A 12017-nucleotide genomic window follows, 5' to 3' on the forward strand; every position below is an offset into this window, starting at 1 on the left:
GGGAGTCTCGGGTGCGGGGGGCATTGCTCTGAGGCGTCCCCTTCTCCTTGCAGGCAGCTGCTTCTGCTACGACAACCCGGCGGCGCTCCAGACGCAGATTCAGCGGGTGAGTAGCTGCCTGGGGCGGGAGCGGAGGCTGGGGAGGTACGGGCAGTGGCCGGGTCGGAAGGCGTACTTGTTTCCAAGTAGTTCTACTTGGATACTCATTCTCTGGCCCTGTAATTATCTTAGGAGTAGTTACTTTTTTTTTAATTCCCCCCTTCTTGATGTAGGATATGAAGGTGAACACAGCTCAGTTCATGGCTCTCTATGCCTGGTATTCCTGGCCCAATGTGGTTCTTTGCTTCTTTGGAGGTTTTCTGATAGACAGAGTTTTTGGAATACGGTAAGTGTGATGTTAGCGTTACTCATGTTCGATGGATGGTAGACTTAAAGTGCATGTGAAGTATAGGCTTTATAATATAAAGTTTTTTCAAATTATAGTAATCTTTTTCAATTTTTTTTTATGTGCTCTAGGAATTTTCATTAGTATAAATGAGTTTCCTTCCCTTTATGGCTTAAATAAAGTGGCTTCAAAAATGCCAGTCTGTACTACCTTTTTTTAAGGAAGCTGTCAAACTGTAACATTTACTATGGAGACCTTTTATTGCATATCAACCTCCCCTTGTTTCCTTGCTGTAGGTCTAATATAGTGTTTTATAGGAAAAAGTATTCTAGCTATGCATTAAGTGATTTTATTTTTCTTACAGGTTGGGCACTGTAGTATTTAGTATCTTTGTTTGTGTCGGGCAGGTAAGTGCAAATGAGAGGGTGAGGGATGATACGTGTCTGAAGCTTCTCTACTGGGGGTGGGGGGAAAAAAGCCCAAATGACTTCTTGTGTAGTACTGTATATTTCAGATGGGAGTAGGCAGGTGAAGAGAACTGAAATGGGAGAACCCTGAATTTTATCGGGGTAGTTGGGAACAGATGGGGTGAATGGGAACAGAGGACCTTGAAAGATGAGTGAAATAAGAATGTAGGAAGGAACCAAATGTTTTATCTGTTTGATGTGAAACTACCCCTATAGTTGTATTTGGGTAGGGTGTGATGATAACAGTGAAGCATGACTTGAGCCTCTAGAAGTGTTTTCTGAGTGCAGTTTCAGGGTGGGCCAGGTTGGGTATTGTTGCGTAGCCAGCAGAATGGTGAATCAGAGATGCAGAGGGAGCAAAGGCAAAAAGCTAGGAGTAGGAAGTGGGTGTGAAGTATTTCTGCAGGTCTGGGAAGGGAAAACCGGTTTTTTTTCTGTTTTCAGATGGTTCTAGTTTGTTCCATACTTCAAATATAAAATTATAATTTTTCCTTAAATGTTTATTTCACAGGCAATTTTTGCTTTGGGAGCGCTACTTAATACTTTTTGGCTGATGAACATGGGAAGATTCATATTTGGGTAAGTCTAGAAGAGTATAGAATGTGCTCTCTGAGGTAAGGACCATCTTTCTGTGTCCTAGAAAACTGCTACTGTGTTTACACTCAGAGACAAAATTGTAGGATTTTGAGGCATCTATAAAGTTGAGACATGAAAGATCTTCAGTCGCATTCCCAGTCTAACTTAAAAGTTAGAGAGCAAAAAATAGGACTTTGCAGGTCTTACTGAATTCAGAAATTATGAAACTACCCACATAAAGACATTCAGTAAGCTGATAAAACTGTGTTAGTTCTCCTTTTTTCTTAATTCTTACTTTCCTGAGTAAAAAGAATTCTTAGCAACAAAAAATACAACAGGGCTCCTATGGTGGTAAAAAATGAGAGCAAATGTCAGAAGAAATACCTCCAAGTTGTGAATGTGCCACAGCATAAAAGTGTTAGAAAGTCTGACCAACTGTATTGGGGGGTTGGCAGATGATTCCATTGAATTCTGATTCCAGGTAAGATGCCTGCTTTTGGTTTCATTTGGGTCAGGATCTATACCACTTGGTTCTTTAATGCAGAAGAGAAATGAGAAGCTGCTGCCCATTGATTGAATTTCTGTAAATGGCCAAAGGCAATTATAATCACTCCCTAGACTATTTAAGATACCTTGTACTCTTAATTGTTCTTAAGACACTGCAATTCTCTTTTGAATTGTCTTTAAGACTTCTATTGCCTTGTATGTATGTGTTAGATTTACCTGTACACAAATAAATTTCTCTGAAATACCGTCATCTTGGTATTGCCAGCAACTGATGGACTGCTTCCTTGTTGCTTTGCATGTTGCAATTGGTTTATGTCTTCCTTCTTTTTTAGAATAGGCGGAGAGTCCTTAGCGGTGGCACAAAACACGTATGCAGTCAGTTGGTTTAAAGGCAAGGAGTTAAATCTTGTGTTTGGATTACAACTAAGCATGGCCAGAATTGTAAGTGTAAAACTGTATAGCTTTAATTCATAGACTTTCAGGTGTGTGGCTTGTCTTGGCAGCGAGACAGGTGGAAAACAGCATTTCTAATGCTCCCTAGGGAGTTGTAGTTAAAAATGGATGTGAAATTAAAATGTAAAATGTTAAAAATTTGTGGTAAATAGACACAGGATACACAAGGAAGCAGGTTAATAAGATTTCTTAGAACCTGTTGAACTTCTAAGGAAGCCTGATGGTGTTACTAGTATAGATTTCTGGGTGGGACAGTCACAGTGCTGCATTTCATCAGACTAATTGATTCTTGGCATATCATAAAATGTTGGCTTAACTGAGTGTAGCTGTGGCTTGAGGTCTAAGTGCAGGCTCTGATAAATGAGTTGGGACGGCTGCTTTAAGAAACTCCCATCCTTATCTGCTATTGTAAGACATTTTTGTCCCTGTTGCTGGTTCTGATAGGAACTGTGTGACTGCATCTCAGCTGTCCCGTTTAGGTTTGATATAATCACTTAAACTGCTGCTAGAGGTGGGTGTACACTAATACACCAGGCTGTGAATGAAGAGGGGGCAGACCTGCCTCTGCTGTTAGGGGTCCTCATCAGCAGCCTGTGGTATCTTAAACCATCGCAGGTATTTACCTCGGTAAAAGAGAGTTAGCTGGTCACAGCTGGGTCTGGGTTGATGTTCAGACTGTTGCTAATTAGCAGTTACCTCATCTCAGCTGAACTGTAGTTAAACTGTCTGTTGTTAGCCTTGGGATTACAGCCATGGATCCCTTCTCTAGGGGGAGAAGGGGAAAAAAAAAATGTGCTTCCTGATGCCTCTCAGGAGGGAATCCTGTTTGCTTTAACATGTGGTATTAAATTCAACTCAGTTTATGAGCTAATGCAGTGTATGATGTAGATTTTATGGCACTTCTAATGTCACTGTTAGAGTTGTATAAAACTTCAGTTTGTGATGGTAGGTTGTTGTTGTTGCAGTGGTTAATTTATTACAAACACTGATCAAACCAGCAGGGAATAATTTTATCATTGTTGGTGGTGGTTTTTGTTCCCTGTGTAGCATCTTACCTGTTTGTTTTGAACACTGTTCAATAAGCAATCTGCCTAATGTTCCTTTTGAATTCATATAACTGTGGAATACATTATTCTTCACATGAGTCTGTTCTGCCTAGGGGAGCACAGTGAACATGAATATCATGGGATGGATATACTCTAGAGTTCGAGATCTTCTGGGGTATACTGGTCCCAGTACTCTTGGGTTAACTCTCATGATAGGTCAGTAATATTTTGAATTGATGTCACCTGCTATTTTAGGCTTCTGAATTTGAACAGTGTGCATGTTAATGATTTCTTACTAACCTGAAAATAGGACAAATACATTTGAGACTAGGAAGAGCAATTCAAATGCTGTTTGTATCAATGGCTAATATTCTTATGCAGAGTGTATGATTACTTCGTCTGATAAAATGCTGTGTGATGTTTGTGGTTGCCAAATTCAAGTTTGTATCTTACGGAGATGAAACACTTAACATGCTTTGAGTAAAGGACAGACTTGAAAAATTTTCTGAAGGATATCACGTCAAAGCTTGCGTGTAGTTGTCTGATGTGTAAAAGTGAAATTTAAACTACCTTTGGATCTGTGTTCCTTTCCTGCAGAGCCATGGGTATTAAGGCCCTGGTTCTGGTATTAAGGCCCTGGTTCTGGTATCAAGGCCCAGGCTTTGTTTCTGTTATTACGAGGTACAAATAAGGAGCTCGGCTGTGCTGAGTAGGAGTGGTGGTAATGTTTTAAATGAAATAAATGTAGCTACATGTTTGTACTCTAGTTCAAGGCAGATGTCTCTCATATGGCAGGCTTCAGTATTTACACCTTACTCTTGAGTTGTACAGCTGTTGAGTCTTATACATAAGGCAAACTGGTGTTATACTTGGTTTGTATTAGATATATAAAGGTATGCTACACTAATTTTGCTTAAAAGCCAAGTTACTACTTGAGTCAACAACTAAATGTGTCGCATTGCCTTCTTGCAGGTGGCGTAACGTGTCTCTTTTCACTGATCTGTGCATTAATCCTTGCTTATCTGGACAAAAGAGCAGAGAAGCTCCTTTGTAAAGAGCAAGGGAAAACAGGTGAGTGGTGTGGCTGAACCTGCCTTGGCCTTCATCCTTTCATTCTGGAACAGACCCTTCCAGTTACTCTGCGCACTGTGCAGGTTTCCATTTTACGTAATTCAGTGGTTGCTGCTTAACATCTTTTTCACAGTTATAGCTTTAATCATAATTTTTATTTTATATCAGTAGGAAGTTTTACAGTTTTAATGCATCTACGTGTAAATTGATGTTTATCTGCTTTATTTAGAAAGCATGTGGAGAGCCTCCCAGTTCACACCAATTTGATCTGTGCCATTGCCACTGGTACTTTGTTTTCTTGGAATTGGTCTTATTTCCTTCAATAGGTGTGCAAAAACATGCAGCTCTTCTCTATCAATGTGTGATGTTTTGAGTTTTCCATGTGGGAGAATTTAGACCAATTAAAAATAAACTAAATTTGAGGTCCAAATAAGAGCATATAATGTGAGGCTTTGGACATGAGTTTTGCTAGCTGATTAAACATTTCCTTAAAAAAGTGGTTTGTATTTAATTCTCCTGCATAAGACTTTCAGAGGCTTTAGAGAACTTGTACATCCAGCTTAATGTGGGAGAGACAATTTGTTCTTGACTTTGGCACTGTTGATTTAGGACTTGTATATTCTTAACTGACTCTCACTGTGTAAACTTTAAACAAGAGAGTAGATAGTGGCAGGAATATATGCTTTAGTAGTGACTTGTGATCACCTTAATGTTTATTCAGTGTGGATGAATTTCAGATATGCTTATGCTGACTGAAACAATATTGCTCTTGCCCCATTGCAGGTGAAGTGATGAAGCTAACCGATGTGAAGGACTTCTCTTTGTCCTTGTGGCTTATCTTTGTAATCTGTGTCTGTTACTATGCAGCGGTTTTTCCTTTCATTGGACTTGGAAAGTACGTGTTTCTCACTTATGTAGCTATTCCCCTTGAATTTGGTTAGGGTTTTAACTAGCTACTTGCAAAGGGAGAGGTGCAGGCTAATATTTAAGAATCCCAGATGGCTACAGAACCAGTGGTCTCCCAGCAAGTCTGTGCTGTGTTTTGTCATTTCTGCTGTGGCATTGTTTGCTATACTTGCGATACCAATTAACAAAACTCTTACAGTTTCTTTATCTGCTGAGCTTTGTGGGAAATACCATTGCTTGGCATAGGCTGAGTTGTCAGAACTCAAAAGCATAATGCATGCTCCATTTCCTGATTAAAACTTGATAAAGATTTAAAGCGTGGCATGAGTTTTGGTGTGGAGAGCTGTGAACAGCTGTTGTATAGAATTCCTTCCACGCTTACAAGCTATTGACTGAGTGCGAGGTGGGGGCTTAAATGTAGTTACAACTTCAGACTGAAGTTCTCTTACTGTGCTGACTTCGGTATATATCAAGTTGAAACATGAAGCATTCATATGTAGGTTTCCCTTTTGAACCATATGACTTGATCTAATAGCTCAGTTAAATAGTATTGAATATACTTGGAATTAGAAACAGATCTCTTGAGGTCAGTGCATGTTTTACCTTGAGTGAGATGGAAAAGTCTCAGATGACTTGGAGAGGCCTTACAGTTAGCAGTGTAGATGCCTACTTTTTGCTTGTGCATGTATTCTAAAAATTCTCGCTTTAGTCTCTTGCAGTATGCTCATTGCTAATGTCTCATTATTGGGTTACATGTTGGTTATGTACTTTGGATGTTTTCCCCAAAGTGTAATTTGAATAGTCCTTAGACAAAAATTCGTGGAGTCTGATAATAAGCTCCTAAATACATTTTACATGAGGATCTGTGACAGGATGTTTATGTCAAAGCTATATAGCCATATTTAAAAGTTTCCTGTAAACGAGGTTGTTGTCTAGCTTAATTTTTCTTGCATGTCATACAAGTGTGCATTTTTCTAAATCTGTTTTTTTCCTTCAGGGTTTTCTTTATTGAGAAATTCAAATTCTCATCTCAAGAAGCAAGTGCAATTAACAGGTATATTGTGGTTGATTTAACAAGTAAATGTGCTACTGCTGTGTTCTAGGGGGTGTATGTATCTTCAGGCTCTCACCATGTGGGGGCAAGTTTGGGATCTACTGTTGCAGGTGGTGACTTGCATTTAAGTGGACAGATAGATTTCACATGGCCCAAGGAATAATTGGGAGGTGTGGGTATTTGTTTAAATAAAAATGTCTTAGATGTTCACATTGAGGAATCAGAAAGAAAAGGCTCTGTCTGAAGGGTATTATTTTAGTATTTGGGGATTCCCTTCTGAGTGATAGAAACAGTTTAATAGCAGCACTAAATGAACTAAATTTTCCTAGTTTGAAGATGAATTTGTGATGTGGCAAAAAAACCCTAAAAAACCCCAACAGCAACAACAAAACACTTGCTGGTGTATGATTCCAAGAGCTCCCGAATATGTCACTATTTCCTTGGATGTTGAAAGTTTTCATGTCCTCAGACTTTTTGGGAATTTTGAGTTCTGGAGTCTGTTGTTTGGGGGCAGTGGTTTGTGTGGTTTGTCTTATGGCCTTACAGATAACAAGGGAATATGGTGTTTTGTCTGGAGACACTTGTATCGTGTAACACCTATAGCTGTCCATGGCTAGCTGGTGTTCAGTTCTCGTATTTTTATTCTTTTGTAGTATTGTGTATATCATATCGGCATCCATGTCCCCAGTCTTTGGTCTCCTGGTGGATAAACTTGGAAAGAATATCATCTGGGTTTTATGTGCTATAATAGCTACACTTGCTTCTCATGTAATGTTGGCTTTTACCTTCTGGAACCCCTGGATAGCAATGGTAACTAATTCTCTGAGACTTACAGCTAAATATGATAAAGTAAGAAATGGAGTTGATGGTGAATTATTCTGCATAAATTGCCACTGTCTTCTGACTGTTTAGGTAGTCCTCAAACCTATTTTGATATCGCTGACTTTAAGAAGGATAGACTATGTGAAACTGAGTTTAAAACTAAAGATGGTGAAAAAGCAAAGAATGCATAATGCAGGCAAAACTAACATGAGCTGTCTGCAGCCTAAAGATAACACTTCAGGCTTTGGTGTTTTGTGGAGGGAGGCAGTAGTTATGCATGTGTGTTTTGAGGTGGAGAAGATTGGCTGCTGTCTGTAGCAGTAATTCTATAGTTGTTTAGTGCAAAAGGGTGTTCAGCTTCTTAGGAAGGATGGGATTAGACCGAGTAGCAATTCCTTGTCCCTTCAGAGAAGGCCTTAATTCGTCACAGTATATGTGGTTTGGTGGTGCTCTGTTGCAGAGGTCTGCTGTCATGCTTCATGGACAGTCTTTACGCTAGTTATTATTAGATAACTGTAAGTGCTCGCTTTTCTCCTAGAACTTGTTCTTTTGGTGTGGTTATGAAGCTTATTACTATCATATAATTAAACCACTTTCAATTATTTTAAACTGTCTCTAACGTGCTGTATTGGATAGTGGTAATAAAAATACTCGTTATTGATTTCCCCTTCCTAGGGCAGATTCCATGAGAAATTGCTTTTGAACTAAGGTTTACTAAGGCTTAAATACGGCGCTCACCAGTGTATCAGGGTTAAAAATAGGGTCCTTGTTTTTCAGGTATTTTTCTAGTGAGTTGCAGCATTGATCTTTTCCTCTGGGTATTCAAGCCAGGCTCTTTAGTTAGTGCTAATTAGATAGGGTTTAGTTTTTAGGTCACTCCTGGAAAAAGTTCTCTTTCCTCCTAAATGTGCATATTTATTTAGAACGGTATTGCAAAAAGTGTTACTTTAGCTCTTTTTCCCCTCTTTTGGGAGAAGGGGAAAACCAATATGTTCATTTATTAGAACTTCACAGCAAAAATGCATCTCATCTAACATCTGTTTACTTGTTCTTACTTATTTCGCCAGTGTTTGCTAGGAGTGGCCTACTCATTGCTTGCCTGTGCCCTGTGGCCCATGGTGGCCTTTGTTGTTCCAGAACACCAGCTGGGCACTGCCTATGGCTTGTAAGTATGTAGATCTGTCTGCTTATGCTGCTCTACAGTGACCATGTCCTGATACTATTGAACCACTCAATATCAAGCAATTCTAACACGTTAATGGTTAATAATTCTTCCAAGTCCAGTCTAGCAGGAAGTCTTTTCCAGGATGTATATGTGTGATAGAGCAGGTGCTTGTGGTCGATGCACAGAAACTTCTGCAAAAATATGGAGTCATGACTGTCATATGTCATAACAAATGGGGAGAAGTTAATCTCATTGTTTGTTCAGTGCTGCTAATGATGTTTGTTTTAAAAATAAATTTCTACACGGTGGTAATCCTTTGTTTATGTGTTAGTATGCAGTCTATCCAGAATCTCGGTCTGGCAGTTATTGCTATAGCAGCTGGGATGATTCTGGACAGAAGAGGATACTTGTTTCTTGAAGTCTTCTTCAGTGCTTGTGTTTGCTGTAAGTATTAAAAACATTGAAAATGGATTCTCTACATTCAGGAAGCTTTATTAGGCTTTTTTTCTTAATATTTACTGTAAAACAGTAGTAACTTCTTTCTTACAGTTAGAGCTTTCAACTGGGGCAACGCTGAAAGTAAATCAAACCTAGTGAAGTGTTTTATGGTTTTCTTGAAGCGATTTAGTGTAAGTAGTTTCAGTGTTTCAAAAAAAATGAAGAGTGAGTAAAAGGGTAGGTGAATGGTACTCTTAAAGGCTATATTTATGAGGGCTGTTACAAAACTAAAACAACCAACCTTTTCTGAGTTACCATGGTACTTATGAGCACAGTGGAATTTTCAAAAGCAATTAAGAGATGCTGCTGGCAAAAATCTCCCCTCAATTACTACTATCATGAAAAAACTTAGTTATTGCTTGGTTGTATGTTAAAGCTGTTCTTCTGTCATTGTTGTAAATGTATTGTCAGCTAAAACCGTTCCTTTGGGTTTTTTTAGTGTCACTAATAGCTGTAGTCATGCTGTATTTTGTGAATCATCTCACAGGTAAGTGTTTTCAGCTTCTCTTGATATTTATTTTTATTATAATTCTTGAAGTTATCAAGCTGAACTGTTTACAAGTGGTGTTGTGTGGTCCTGTCAGGTGCTATAGCTCATGGCTTTGGTACCAGGAGCATCTCTAAATGAGGCCTGTCCTTGTAACATCATCTTCATAGATGCTGTAGTGTGTAATTCCCTGAACCTTGCTGTGATGTTAAATCTCATCGGCAGGGCAGCGGTACTTATCCCTTCAGCCGACTGGAACAAATGTGTAGGGTATTCTGCAGCTTTTTTTAAACTGTGAATCAAACTTGACAGTATACGTATCTGCAAATATAAAAACTTAATTCTGTAGACTTACCTTCAAATAGCAGTGTTCTTTCTCAACTGTTTTTTGAAGCAGTAACTACTGAAAGATCTGGAAGGGCTATTAATTTGTTTCGTTCAAAGTTGCTTCCACTTTCTTTAGTTCTATGGGGTCTTACGGTGAGTTGTAGAAAAAGTTCATTGTTACCCAACAGAAAACTGGATCAGGCATGAGAGCTTAGTTTGGATCCTGATTTTGCTTGCTCGGATGATAATGAACACGTTGCTCTTTCCTTTTACCTCAGTTTCTACTTTTGTAAAATTACTCCACTGATTTCTTTTGTGGAGTGCTCTGAGAACTTCTGTAGTGAGGTATGAAGACCAATTTTAAAAGTTTCAAAGTGTGTATTACTTCCATTGCAGGTGGTGATCTCAACTGGTCTGCAAAGAAAAGGGAAAAACTGCAAAAAGTAGCTGCAACTGAGTAAGTATAAAGAACAATAAAGGACAATGTCCTTATGAAATGTTTAACCTGAAGTAATTAAGTGGATTACTGTTTGAAGTCAGTCTCTTTTGTAGGTCTGCCATTTGTATTGAAAGCTTTTTTTTTTTCTTCTTACCAGTTAGTAGTAGGATTTCATATTCCTGCCTCCTGTGAATGAAGTGGCAATTAACCAGGTGTCCTTTCCTGGCACTCTTCCTTGTTATTTTTCTTCAGTTCAGTGGCCTTCCAACTGTGTGGAACTAAAGTGTGTTTAAAAAATGTTGTATCACTTACTTAAAAATGTGGTTCATTTATATGGGGTGTACCTGACCCAGTCAGCAGCAAACATTACCTGGGTTTAATGTCAGGTAATGCATGGACCAATTTTTTAAAGTGTCATTAAAAGCTAGATCTCTCTTCAGAAGAAACTACACTCCAGTCACCTTCCCTTCAGTTTCAGCTTGCTCCTCTTGCTGTCTTATTTAGAAGTCTTAATTCAACTTGTCTCTGAAAACTGTGGCTTAAGCCTAAATTGCAGGGCTAATATGAAACTCAGCGTGTGGTCAGATCTGTGTCATAAGTGTTATTGATTACAGTGAAAAGTTTCCATTTTTAGAAAGAAAATGGGGCAGGGGTATTTCAATAAAATGGAATCCACTTCCTTTAAAAGGAAATGGAGCACTTGAGGTGGGCTTAGGGCAGAAATTGTTGAAATGAGCAAGTTTTGACAGTTCATCCAATTAAGCAAATTTCATTCTGTGAGAGACTTGTATGTCCTGCTTGCTTCTCTGCAGAAAATAAGGGCAGTGACACTCTTCAGAGTAGTAACTTAAAAAATTCTCTTCCTTGGTCTTGACAAAACACTGGTGATGTATTAAGGGTCCTTTGCTGTGTGCAGCCCTAGCAGCTGGAATCAGGTACTCTTGCTTTTTAAGAGTGTTATTTGAGCAAACATGAAGGTATTGGTCACCTGCTGTTGGGGTATCCCCTGAGTTCTAGGGCACTGGATTTATCCCCTCTGCACAGTAGAAATTTTACTCGCTTTTTTATTTGCTGTCTGAGAATGCTAAATGAGGGGTAAAGCTTTCAATGGATATGGAATGCTGTACAAGGGAATAAAATAGTGGGTTAGTCCTATAACTTTCAAAATTGACTTGTATTGGGGGAAGAGGAGAGAAGAAGCATTGTATAGCAAAGTCCATTAAGAGATGTCATCTTAAAGGCAAAACAAAAGACCCTTCCATTTCAGCTTCTCCATTATCTACTTAACTGTCTAGAAAAATTGCTTTTTTTAAGTAGACATAATGTAAAGTCTGTCCGTCAGACTGAGTTTGGGCAACTTAGTTTGTCCTGATGACCGTGTTGAAGATTATGCTCCTAGTAGTGTCTCAGCACCCAAAAATTATGTTACCTTCTCCTAGTTGTAATTAGTGCTGTGAAGGTTAAAAATATGTGCCTTGGAGAATGTAATGTCAATGGGGATGAAGTCTTGGTTAATGTATTGATAATTTTTTAATATATTTAAAGCAAATGTTTAATTTGCTTAAGGGTAGAACAAGTCTAAGAAATCTGAGGTTCTGCTCCTCCGATCTGAATTTGTTTTGGTGAGATTATTATTGAGAACTGTTGGAGAGGGCACAGTATATGTGTTTCATGACTCTAGTCATAGTTTAACATTTGTCATGTGAAAGAGTAAGTCAATATGCAGCAAGTCACAGCTTTCAAGATAACATCTGTAGAATTCAAGCTGCTTATATGTGAACAACACAGAATTTTTCTTTTGAAATGCTTACTGT

At 38.7% G+C, this 12017-nt stretch overlaps 1 protein-coding gene across 2 annotated transcripts; it reads left to right on the forward strand.

Moving 5' to 3' along the window:
- The first annotated feature begins 58 nt into the window (after positions 1-58).
- Positions 59-10225, forward strand: MFSD1 (major facilitator superfamily domain containing 1). Of its 2 annotated transcripts, none has more exons than XM_009585951.1 (14): positions 59-106; positions 273-385; positions 750-792; positions 1364-1431; positions 2268-2376; positions 3548-3650; positions 4407-4505; positions 5289-5400; positions 6409-6465; positions 7119-7275; positions 8355-8452; positions 8784-8896; positions 9390-9437; positions 10161-10225. In XM_009585951.1, exons 2-14 carry the CDS (start codon positions 276-278, stop codon positions 10223-10225), a joined length of 1182 nt encoding a protein of 393 aa, XP_009584246.1. In that variant the 5' UTR covers positions 59-106; positions 273-275. The 2 variants fall into 2 exon arrangements, with proteins under 2 accessions (XP_009584246.1, XP_009584253.1); XM_009585958.1 differs by having other exon boundaries at positions 273-316.
- The last annotated feature ends 1792 nt before the right edge of the window (positions 10226-12017 follow it).

Source organism: Fulmarus glacialis, unplaced genomic scaffold, assembly GCF_000690835.1.
Source record: "Fulmarus glacialis isolate BGI_N327 unplaced genomic scaffold, ASM69083v1 scaffold331, whole genome shotgun sequence".
In the NCBI taxonomy this organism is placed as follows: domain Eukaryota; kingdom Metazoa; phylum Chordata; class Aves; order Procellariiformes; family Procellariidae; genus Fulmarus; species Fulmarus glacialis.

What these genes read in the sequence shown, in the direction of transcription:
- MFSD1 (XM_009585951.1), top strand. Translation starts at nt 276, where the DNA reads ATGAAGGTGAACACAGCTCAGTTCATGGCTCTCTATGCCTGGTATTCC. An exon ending in AACTAAGCATGGCCAGAATT is followed by an intron (nt 2,377 to 3,547) that starts GTAAGTGTAAAA and finishes TGTTCTGCCTAG; the next exon opens with GGGAGCACAGTGAACATGAA. An exon ending in TAAAGAGCAAGGGAAAACAG is followed by an intron (nt 4,506 to 5,288) that starts GTGAGTGGTGTG and finishes GCCCCATTGCAG; the next exon opens with GTGAAGTGATGAAGCTAACC.